Below are 11,644 nucleotides of genomic sequence, written 5' to 3'. Positions count from 1 at the left end.
AGAGAACTCTAACAACTGGGAAACCTAATCCCCACACCTTCTGTGTGATACTAGTTGTGCTAAGATAGAGACGATTATCCTTTAATCTTTGGTTTCTTCTTCTAAACCAGGTTAATGACTTAAAGACTTCACTGGGATTGTGAAGCCAGAACGATACTACTTTCTTGTAGTTGTGTGATCTGATCTTGTTGTTTCTTTCGTACGAGTACAATTGTAATAATTGGCTTGAGATTGATATCTCTGATAGGCAGGATATAAAAGTAATCACAAACACTTCGTCTCATCGTTTCTGATTCCGCAATATTTTTTTTCGCTGCGTCGATTAAGATTATTGTGAGGTGATTGACAATACTAGGTTGTTCTTCAGGAATATAAGTCTTGGTTATCAATTGGTTCCTGTTCACCTTGATTTATCAAAATACGGAACAAAACTCGTAGGTATATTCGTGGGAGATGAATTTATCTATTACCGTAGACTTTTCTGTGTGATACAGATTTTTTTATTAAAGTCTTCGACTTTGGGTCGTAGCAACTCTTAGTTGTGGGTGAGATCAGCTAAGGGAATCAAGTGTGTAGTATCCTGCTGGGATCAGAGACGTAGGAGCATAACTGTACCTTGGATCAGTGTGAGATTGATTGGGTTTCAACTACAGTCCAGATCGAAGTTAATTTGGAGTAGGCTAGTGTTTGTAGCGGCTTAATACAGTGTGCGTTCAAACTGGACTAGGTCCCGGGGTTTTTCTGTATTTGTGGTTTCCTCGTTAACAAAATTCTGGTGTCTGTGTTATTTCTTTTCCGCATTATATTTTGTTATATAATTGAAATATCACAGGTTGTGCGTTGTTCAATCAATTAGAATATCCGACTTTTTGGTTGTTGATTTAAATTGATTGATACTTGGATATTGGTCTTTGGTACCATCCAAGTTATCTCTCTACTATTTTCTAAAGATTCGCAGATTTCTATTTGCTTGAGTATATATCAAATCGAGAGATTGAGATATAAACTCTTTGATATACTTTTTATCTAGATTGAGTCTGACTGTCTAGTTGATTCTCTAGAAATTATATTGGAGTTTGTTCATACATATTGCTAAGCGAAATATTGGGTGTGGTTGTTGTACTCCCGCTTTTTCAAAAATGATTAAGCCTCTAAAGAATAATATTATGTCAAGCAAATTTTACAAACGAAAACAAGTTCGAACCTCTTTTTGAGAAGTGTCCAGCCTGACAATAAAACTTCAGCGATCTATGCTTAATCCTTTTTGTTGAGTAAAAATTTGTGTAAAACAAAGTTGATACTACACGACTCAAACAACCTCTAATAAAACAAAAACATAAATAAATGGATAAATGCTCTTTCAAGAGACTTGATGGTCCTCATCCTCACTCACTTGGAGAAGGTAGGGGTTCAATTCCTGGAACTTGTAATTACTAATTACTAGTACTATTTATGAGCCACTAAAAAAAGAAAGAAAAAGAAAAATTATAGCCAAGTGGTCCTGCAACTATAACGATATTCAAATGCGTTTGAACTTGATCTGGAGCCCGTCTTCAGGTTTTGGGTGGGGAAGATACATTGTTTTCGTGCCTGGATTTATTAGTTCCCACCTACAAACCATAGAAACAAAACAAAATAAAAAACAGAAAACGAGTTATTTACACATAAAGATTGAAAAAAGGTTGAAAAAAATAATGCAATATACGAATACAATCATAACCAATTTAATGCTTTAAAAAAATAAAAAATAAAAACCAATTTTTATTCTTAGTTTTCTTATGGTTTATTTACTTGTAGCCAATGGCCAAATAATGCAGGAAAATTGCAATCTGAACTCGAGCAAGCATATTCCCTGCACATATCCTTGCTCCTCCACCAAAGACTTGGAATGTACCAGGCTTCGCGGGACCCTACAGAAAAGCATTAGTTAAGGGGTTATTTAGTGTTCTTTATTCTTGCAGTCACATAACAAAATTTAGTAGCATTTTTCTTAAGCTAGCTCTTAATGCATGGTTTCATACATTCCATCTGTCTGGATTAAAGGACATTGGATCATTATAGTTCCTTGGGTCTGTGTGAAGATGTCGTAGCCAAATGATGATTTTCCAATCTTTTGGTATTTTAAAACCTGCAAAAAAAAAAAAAAAAAATCAAATTCAGTATCTTCTTTTAACTCATTAAACCAATTTTGTAAGTATGAAGCTTGATTTTCTACCTTGGTATTCTGTATCTTCTTTAACTATTCTGAAAATGAATGGTGCAACATTGGCAAGTCTAATAATTTCTTCTACCACCTACAATTTCATTCAGGATTGACATTTATGGCATTGTATATGGTTTGTCATTGATCAAACATCAAAAGTTCTCGAATACGGTATTTGGAAATACCTTGTTTGTGTACTTCAATTCTGAAATATCTTTTGCAGTTATGAAATTACCATTCTTCTTGTGAGTCATTGCAAGGTTCTCATCTTGCATCGAGTTACATTGTGAGACACATTCCAAACTAGACCAACTATTGTTCATATCTAAATTATCACTTACCCTCAGTTTTTGGAGAACGTCGGGGAATTTCGCCAAGTAGTAGAAAGACCACATTGATGCGAGAGAAGTGGATTCGTATCCAGCAATTACTAGAGACACAATGTTATCAATAACTTCTCCATCACCTAATTTTTTCCCTTGTTTATCTTTCATATTGATCAATCCATCCATGAGATCATTTCTCTCCTCAATATGGCTTTTCGCATGCAATCGACGACTTTCTAGCTCTTTTCTAAATATGTCTGTCGCGCTTTTCCGACACTGTCAAAACAATTTCAAGAAATTTACCGAGTTCACCATGGACATGTCATGCAATCAACCAAGGCCACAATTAATTTTAACAAACGCAGACCAGGATATGCACCTTAAGAGCGTGGTGGTATGTTGTTCCTGGAACGTTAATGCGTTGGGCTCTCACCCCTCCGATAATGCCAGCGAAATAACCATCAAGCGAATCCAAGACAAGGCCTGGCTCAAAGTTAGCAAACATTTTTCCAATATTTGCAAAGGTTACCTGTAATTCATTTCAAAATTATTGAAAAATATTTGGACATATTCTACTCTACGAAATACTAGAGAAAAGAATGAGAATTATACTTTCTTAGTTTCCTTCATTCCATTGAGTGTGACTTTGTCGGCCCACAACTGAAGAGACGATGAAATTCTAGGTTGCACAACTAGAAAAATTCTCTTAAGAGCGTCGGGACTGTTGATCGCATTAAAAACATAGCTTCTTAGTCTAGTATGAGCCTTTCCATTCACAACAGCAACAGACGATTCACCTAAAAGTTCATTTGAAGGCCAATTGATGGGGAAAATATCGTCTCGCTGCAGGAAAAACTTGTTCGAAGCCGGAGAACAGGAGATGATAGATGGTGTCCCGAAGAGGCAAGTCTGGTACACTCCTACTCCTTCACCATATCTAATGAACATTGAGTTGATATCTGAATTAGCATAGAATTCTGTCAAATGTATCCCACACATTTATTAACCATAGCCCATTTAAAATAAGTACTTAAGTTAACCAAAGAAACCTTTATAATCATTCGACATAGCCCACAAAATTATGTATAATTATCATATATATCCCATAATAATAAGACAATCATTAAATCCCTCGATTAACATCAACAAAAAAAATGTTAACTATCTAATCAAGTTTATATAAGATATTTGACATAATTAATGTTTTTTTTAAGAATAATCAACACCTTCGATCAATTTTAGTATAATCATGATTGAGAAGAAAAAAACACCATCTTATAGATTTTTTTCTTTTTATAATGTTTATGGAGTTCATAGGAGAATGGTCTTAGGACAAGAATTAAAAACTTAGGTAATTCCATTTTGATTGACGTTGTTGTGAAAAAATTTAATGGAATAATTAGAATATACACCATCAATTTTGAGTGTAAATTTGTGCACCCCTCTAAAAGCGGGGTGCACATTTTGGCTCTCTTTAGTGGCGAAAAATTCCCCACTAAAATAAGAATTTTTAGTTGATGTAATCATGATTAAGAAAAAATTACTTTAGAGAAAGTTTATTTTGTGTTTGGGAAAATATAAGAATTAAGGTTTATACATATTTGTTCAATTGGTGAGAATACTAAAAGAACAATTATAATTAATTTTAAGTATGGTTAAGAAAATTAGGATTTATTTTGATTTTCAAGAAGAATTTAAGTTTAATTGTTAGCAAAGAAAAAACTTAAAACTTGTTTTGTTTTTCATTCTAACTTTTGGTATTTCATTTTAACTAAAATTTTTGGCTATGATTAACAAAAGTGTGGACTACATTTAAGAGAATTTTTAGCATACAATCGTGCTAGGTGAACAGCTAGGTACCAGCTGAGTACCAGCTGATCCACATGGCACCTGATGTGGCAGACTGGAGTGCTTACTCCTCCAACCCATGTCATCAACAAAAAAAAGGCTTTTCGTCACTCTTCCCTCGAATCATTGTGTAGATCTTTACTTTCATTGCCCTAATTTTAGTTATATTCTTGAGCAAATTAATAAGCCAGATCTCAACTCGATACATATCTATCGAAGACATATAACATGAGTCCATCGTTATCAATCAAAGATACTACTTTTTCTTCAAAGATTAAAAACTTCATTAAATTTTCTTTCCCATTTCTAAAATTAACCAACTGCCAATGCTATCCATAAGCTCTTCAAAAAAACAAAAGAAAAAACACACCATGATTTATGCAGTTAAGTTTCAGAACTGCAATTATACATTCAGGTGGACGGAGACTTATTCGATTTTGTTGCCTGAAATTGAAAGAATTTTGAATAGATTAAGGGTTACCAAAAAAATCATCACTACTTTCCATGTGAAATTAGAATTTTTTAGGTAAAAAGTCATCACCATGGAATAAAATGGTAGAAATTAGTTTGATCATAATTTTAGTAAACTTAGGAGTTTTGTGGGCGTGAAATCCGAAATAGGATATAAGTTCTGGAAAAAAAAAATTATTAATGAAGATGGAACAAGGTGAACGAGCACAAAGGATGGAGATGAAACATTAATTTCACTTTTTCTAGTTTTCTTTGTAGACCTCTTTCTAATGATATGGCAAAAGAAAAGTGATCTCTTTCCACCACATCCCATGCCATGTTCAAATCAGTTGTTATTTAGCTGTTAAACGGCTGTTCAAATAGCGTTTTCGCTTAGCATACATGTATACATTATTAAACATAAAATGAGCATTAAAACTGACCTTTGCTTTTTGGCTTCAATGAACTCGTCAGGTAGGTGAAGGATTTTGAAGTACCAAAGAAAACTCAGCATTTCGCCAAAATAAGGCAAACCCATAGTACCTGGAGGAAGCTTAACGTAACCACTGTAGCGAAGTTTAAGAGGACCTATGTACCAGATTTCATTCCACCATGTTAGCAGTACCCAAACTAGCAATGGTGCACCACCAAAAACTAGAGCAAACCACCATGTTTCCGAACTAATGCCCATTTTCCTTGCTCTATGACTCTCAGTATGTTGCTCACGTGGTTTGCCTTCTTTGAAGCTCATGAGCATTTACGTTTATAAGGAGAAGTATTGATTCCCAACAAGGGATCCTTGATAATCTGTAGAGCTAATAGACAAATTGTTTTCAAAAACTTCTGGTTATTTCATTGGTGCTTAATTTTGGTTGTCGGGGACCATTCGAGCTAACCAATAAAGACTTGCTAATTACAGATTTTTTCAAGAATATTCTGTAAGTAAGAAGTTCCAACTTCCAAGCAGTCTGAATGGTCTTGGAATCACCTTCATGTGCGTGAATACACATATATGTTGTGTTAGGCACTAGGCGGGGCGAGGCGCCAATCCCTTCGCCTTGCCTTGTCTCACCTCGTCTAGCACCTAGCTGCCTAGAAAAAAATTTAATATTGCTCATAGTTTTTCGCCTTGGGGCATTTTATTGCTAGGCGCCCTTTGGACGACTCGTGTGCCTAGAGAATTTTATAGCTAGGCGCCCCTTGGACAATCATTTGCATCATCGTGGCATCCAATTACAAAGTACAATCAAGCCTATCATAATCTCATCAAAATTGAATAATTTTCACATTGAGCACTCCTCAGCTACCATAACAAGCTGGGGGGATACTGCACGATCTCTAAGCAAATGTTGCTGCAATGTGTATACACTATAGTAGATGCACAGACGAATTTTAGTATTCTCCATGCAGTTGCTGGAGATAAAAAGAGTAGTAAATTTTCATATAATTGCAGATGCTGAAACCAGGACATCAATTGTTTAGACATGATATAAACCATAGAATGCAGATGTCTTTTGCTGGTTGATATACAACAAGAACAATCAGCACCGATCAGTAGTCATAATCAACAATTGGTAACAACAACTCAAATAGGAACACAGACAGGACTGTAGCGAGGGGGGAGAATGTAATAATGACATGATTTTTCCGTAAAAATGGCTGCAGATTAAGTTACTCATTCAAATTGATAACTCCATCTTAGACACAAGAATTCCGTCAGTATCTGCATAAAGCCACTCACCATCTAATATACGTGTTCCAGCCATTATGACGGGTACGTGCTTGTCTCCAACTCCCCTTTTATTGGCTTTCATTGGATGCGAAGCCAGAGCCCTAACTCCGATATCACACCCATTAATCTCATCGACATCTCTAATGCAACCATTGATCAATATGCCAGCCCAACCATTGTTAGTAGCTTGTTGAACAGGATTACCTCCCAGAATCGCACACCTCAAACTTCCACCACCATCAACAACCAGAACCCTGCCATTACCTTTCTCTTCAAGAAACTCACGAACAAGAACGTTGTCCTCAAAGACCTTGAGCGTCACTACTGGTCCAGAAAACACTTGACGTCTCCCGTATATCTGGAAAATAGGTTGTAGAGCTCTAAGCTCACCACTATGAATAAGTGGTGGGTTTGCGTCACAAACTTCAGCTGTCGCTACCATCGACATGTTATTGGAAATACCTATAAGAAAAGGAAAAGTGTGCTTCCATTAACAGCAAAACATGGGAAAAAAAAAACAAAGAGTTCCCATGGTGCATTACTTAATTCTATTTAACTCAAGTGCTGAATGACATTTGAAGTGCATAAACCATGACTTTCTCCAAGTTATGAATGGAACAAGGAAATCCTATGAAATCCTTGAAAAGATTGAACTGCACTCATCCTCACAGTGCAATAGTATAATTGGAACCTCAAAAGCTGGTTAGCATCGTATTCTCCTTAACACCGCATTGATCAACATTGCAAAACTTCAAGAATGCTTCTAAATTTGACCAACTACAGGCTGTCCAAAAACATCGTAAACTAAAAACCCTCATTTGATTGTTTGTTTAAAAGGTGATTCTAAATGAGGATCACCACTTCAAAAGCCATCCATCTAACCATCTCCTTGTATGGCCAAAAAGAGTAGATACTAAATTGTACTGTAGCCAGGCATAGTAGTTATTAAACAAGTTGGATCCATAATTGACTAAATTATCATATCACTCTCCAAACAAACCTTATATGCCTTAAATCAGATTTGATTTTAAAGAAATTCAATTATACAGACCAACAATTTATACTAATATCTTTGGGGAAAAAAAAAAATTTCTTTCGCTATCTGATTCAACATGATAATAGTAAGACAGATTTCTCAACAAAACAGTAATCCATAAATATGAATGAATCATACAGCTATCAGCAGTGAGAACAGATCTGAGAGAGACAAATACCTGAATGAAAGAGGGAGGGATCTTCAGAAAGAACAATCAAGAAGGAAGTGCAGTGTGCTGGGTGGTGGGTATCTTTGATTTTGCTTTTGTATTTTGTTATAATAATGGGATAGTTTTTATTTGGATTAGGATTGATTGATCCCCTTCATTATATGATTCTATTTCACCTCGTTTTTTTCTTTTCTTAGGACCCACGGGGTTGTGACTTGTGAGTTAGTGGACAAAAAGCTAATAAAAGTTATGGCCTGATGCCATTAGCACATGAGCAGCAGCAGCATCAGCCATCAGTTAAAAAAGAAAGAAAAAAAAAAATACTGAGTGTCAGATTGCTATTTTGACATGGACAGATGAAATCATTAATACAAAACAAAGCTGGGATAATTTAATCTCTCTTGGAATTAATAGAAAAAAGATCCAACGATGGTGGTTCGTTCAACTTAAATATCATAATTGTTTTATTAATTAGTGTTTCATTAATTGCACATAATAAATAATATATTCATTATAAAATGTTTTATTAATATGTGTTTCATTAATTGCTCATAATAAATGACTAATCATTTTTTAATTATAAATATTTTCTTAATTAATTATAATATGTATTTCTATTAATAAGTAATTTTGATAAATAATATCAATAGACATTTTTGGCGACAATGAGTAGTAGAAGAGGTGGAGGCCGAAAGATTAGTGGTGGTTAAGGGCGGCGCCAAGCACAATTATATTTATTTTTGTTCTTTTATCATAAAATGGGATACGAAGTCCATTTTCACATGTATCCAACTTGCCAAGAGTTTTTTCTCCCTCTTTCCTCAAAATCCTGGCTCCGCCCCTGATTTGTGGTGGAAGAAGTAGTGACGGTGAGTGCTGGTGAATAGTGATGGACAATATTAATTTTATGTTGTCGTTACAACATCGATAACATCGTAGAAAAATGTGGTTGGTTGTTTTTAAAACTTTTGATAAGTGAAGGTACCATATATTTCAGGGATGATATCATACAAGACAATATTTTCATGATCGTAGTTGGATCACCCAAATGGTACCCCTGTTATCTTTGGTACTATATCGTATAAGTCATGATTTCTTAATGTTAAAATAAAATTGATTGCAATACAAAAAAGAATATATACACGGAAAAAAAATAATGAAACTAATCAATTGACGACATTTTGTTCAATCTAAACCTCATACATGGCATTTGTGATTGAAAATTAGAATTGCGTCCAACAACCTACATGGGGTGGGCGACAGTGATGGTGGCAGTGGTGGAGTCAAAAATTGACATTGAGGAGGCCTACTTTTTTTTTTAAAGAAACATGTAAACTTTGTTGGACTAAACCATAAATATATATGCACAAAGTACTATTTATAAAATAAACTAAAAAATTTATGTAGTTATTAAAAGTTTAAGGGGTTAGAGCCAGGTTAGTCAACCCTTGGCTCTGCCACTAGGAGGTGGTGGATAAAAAATGGATTCATATGGTTTTATGGTGGTGGCGAGTATTGGTGAACAAAAACATATTATGCTAATTTCGTAACGCCAATATGTAACGTTATATTATAACGTATAACACGTAGTTGATCATTCTAATGTTAAAATAAACTCGATAAAACACATGTTCACTTTAAAAAATTGGTGCAATCAATTGCCATGTTATGTAATAACTAAACGAACGACACGAATCAAGATCAGAACGTATGAAATTATTTATTATCGATTTTTCTATGTAAAGAGTGGTCAAGATTTGTCCTTGACAAAGATAAATTTACCGCTGGGGTCTGTTCAACTTAACCATTTTTAAATGTTTTATTAATTAGTGTTTCATTGATTGTTCATAATTATTAATTAAATTTCTATTATAAATGTCCCTTTAATAATCTAACATAAATACATAATTTTATTAATAAATAATTTTACTAAAAACTATATTAATTCTATAGGTGGCGGGTGTTTGTGAATGGTGGAGGCGGTAACATTACTATTGGTGGAAGAAATAGTGGTTGCGGATGGTTTTTATGGTGGTGGGTGTTTGTAGTAGTAGTGGATAATAATAGTTTTTACTTTTTAGTGAGTTTTATTGACCGAGTAAAAAAAAAATCTTCACAAAACATGCAACATTGTATTGTGAAATATGTAATTGGTTGTTTTTAGCACGATTGATAAGGACAAAAACCAAATATTTCGAGGATGATACCGAAACGTATAAGACAATATAATCATGACTGTTGGATCACCGAAAAGGTATCCATATTATATAAAGGAAATTGGTGTATCCGCGTAAGAGAACATTATCGCTCTCTCAAGTATTATTACATTCTTTTTCCTGAAAGACCATAATGTCGAGTTGTTTCGCGACAACTACCTACAAAGACAACAACGTACTTTCACTCAATTCCCGATATAAAACCTTATTGACCGGAAAAATGTATTTACATTCTAAAATATTTGTTTGAAAATTATGTTTGTTCATCAAAATCATCATAAAAAACTCTAAATCATAAATCTAAATTTTGCCTCCGATGTTTATAGAATATTTTTTATATTTTACATTTTCAAATCATGCGACCTCTTGATTATAAATCAACAATATCAAATTACGGATCAATATGTATAGGTTTCATTCACTGAGTTAGAAGGTATACTAGATACATATGGGTAGATCACACAAAGCAGAACATGACTGAGAATAGTTCAATAATTTGGTCAAGAAATAAGGTCAAAAATTTAAGATTAAATTTCTATAGGACTAATTAGATCGGCTTCGATAGGAGCCGATTAAAATATGGATTAATAATAATTTCCACGTAAGACAATTGCAAAACATAGTTTGGCTAACTCTGCCTATGTAAAGAGTGGTCAAGATTTGTCCTTCCTCAATTGCTATGTTATGTGAGAAGAAGGTGATATCTAAGATTGAGGTACAATTCAAATCTATTAGATTCATACTATTTACAACTGGATGCCTTGAAAAAAACTGACATGTTGTTATTATTATTACAGTTAAGGAATACATTGACCACACTTGCGCAAATAGCTCACTTCGCAAATGATTGGTGTTGCATGTACTGTCAAATTAATTAAGGAAGTGAATATAGTTTCCTTAGTTACAACACATTTCCCATATTCTATTACAATTTTGAAACCCTTATCATCTAAAACACCACAAGAAACAAGATTTTTGCAGATGTCCGAAACATGAAGAACTTCATTTAAAGTGAGAGTCTTGCCAGAAGTGAGCTTGAGCCCAACTTTGCTTTTTCCTACTCGAAGCTGCAGATGAGTTACCCATGTAGAGTTTTTCGCCTTCCCCTACCTTATTATGAGAGGTGAACATATCTCTGTTTCCACAGACATGTTTGGTAGCACCAGAGTCTACCCACCAGTCTCTCACATTTGTTACCAAATTTACTTCAAACACCGTGCCAGAAAATTCATCTTTGTTGTTTTCAACCAAATTAACATTATTTTTATTTTTAAGGTCCTTATGGTTTCTACAGTGAACCGCCATATGTCCAGGATTTCCGCAAGTATAGAAATCACCCTTAAGGCCAGAAGCAGTGTCCGGAGTATTTTGGATATAGTAACTTAGACGCGATGTAAGACTTATGTTTGTTTTTTTTTTAGTTTTTCCACAATCTATTTATTTAAAAAAAATGAACATTGCAAATAAATAACATCAATAAAAATTGGACAGATTGCGTGAGTGGATTGAAATTGGCGAATCTAGTAAAATCTCTTCCTTAAAATGCAGAATAATCGTGCAATACATTCGTCTGAAAAGGGGACAAACTGGGAGCATGAGGGCCCAAACCAAATTGATTACCTGGACAGGGGTTGCTGCGATGAGCGTTCTCCCAACTTCGCCAC

At 34.4% G+C, this 11,644-nt stretch overlaps 2 protein-coding genes across 2 annotated transcripts; both read right to left on the bottom strand.

Annotated features, from left to right (window-relative positions):
• Positions 1-1,783: 1,783 nt before the first annotated feature.
• On the bottom strand, positions 1,784-5,518 carry LOC113296011 (ent-kaurenoic acid oxidase 2-like). The gene is made up of 7 exons (XM_026544341.1): positions 5,271-5,518; positions 4,748-4,821; positions 3,142-3,506; positions 2,909-3,058; positions 2,545-2,805; positions 2,022-2,128; positions 1,784-1,910 (listed from the first exon to the last, which is right to left on the bottom strand). The coding sequence occupies exons 1-7, from the start codon at positions 5,516-5,518 to the stop codon at positions 1,784-1,786; spliced, it is 1,332 nt and encodes a 443-aa protein (XP_026400126.1).
• A 699-nt stretch (positions 5,519-6,217) lies between these two features.
• Positions 6,218-7,968, bottom strand: LOC113299653 (putative 4-hydroxy-4-methyl-2-oxoglutarate aldolase 2). The gene is made up of 2 exons (XM_026548723.1): positions 7,774-7,968; positions 6,218-7,021 (listed from the first exon to the last, which is right to left on the bottom strand). Exon 2 carries the CDS (start codon positions 7,005-7,007, stop codon positions 6,507-6,509), a length of 501 nt encoding a protein of 166 aa, XP_026404508.1. The 5' UTR covers positions 7,008-7,021; positions 7,774-7,968; the 3' UTR covers positions 6,218-6,506.
• Positions 7,969-11,644: the final 3,676 nt, after the last annotated feature.

The sequence above is a fragment of the Papaver somniferum genome, chromosome 7 (genome assembly GCF_003573695.1).
Source record: "Papaver somniferum cultivar HN1 chromosome 7, ASM357369v1, whole genome shotgun sequence".
Taxonomy (NCBI): Eukaryota; Viridiplantae; Streptophyta; class Magnoliopsida; order Ranunculales; family Papaveraceae; genus Papaver; species Papaver somniferum.
The sequence above is the reverse complement of the archived record's forward strand: the minus strand, read 5'-3'. Positions and strand labels throughout refer to the sequence as shown.

Coding starts and splice junctions, on each gene's coding strand:
- LOC113296011 (XM_026544341.1), bottom strand. CDS start 5,518: ATGGGCATTAGTTCGGAAACATGGTGGTTTGCTCTAGTTTTTGGTGGT. Junction 4,822..5,270: donor ATTGAAGCCAAAAAGCAAAG/GTCAGTTTTAAT, acceptor TTTCAATTTCAG/GCAACAAAATCGAATAAGTC. Junction 3,059..3,141: donor GAATGAAGGAAACTAAGAAA/GTATAATTCTCA, acceptor AATGAATTACAG/GTAACCTTTGCAAATATTGG.
- LOC113299653 (XM_026548723.1), bottom strand. CDS start 7,007: ATGTCGATGGTAGCGACAGCTGAAGTTTGTGACGCAAACCCACCACTT.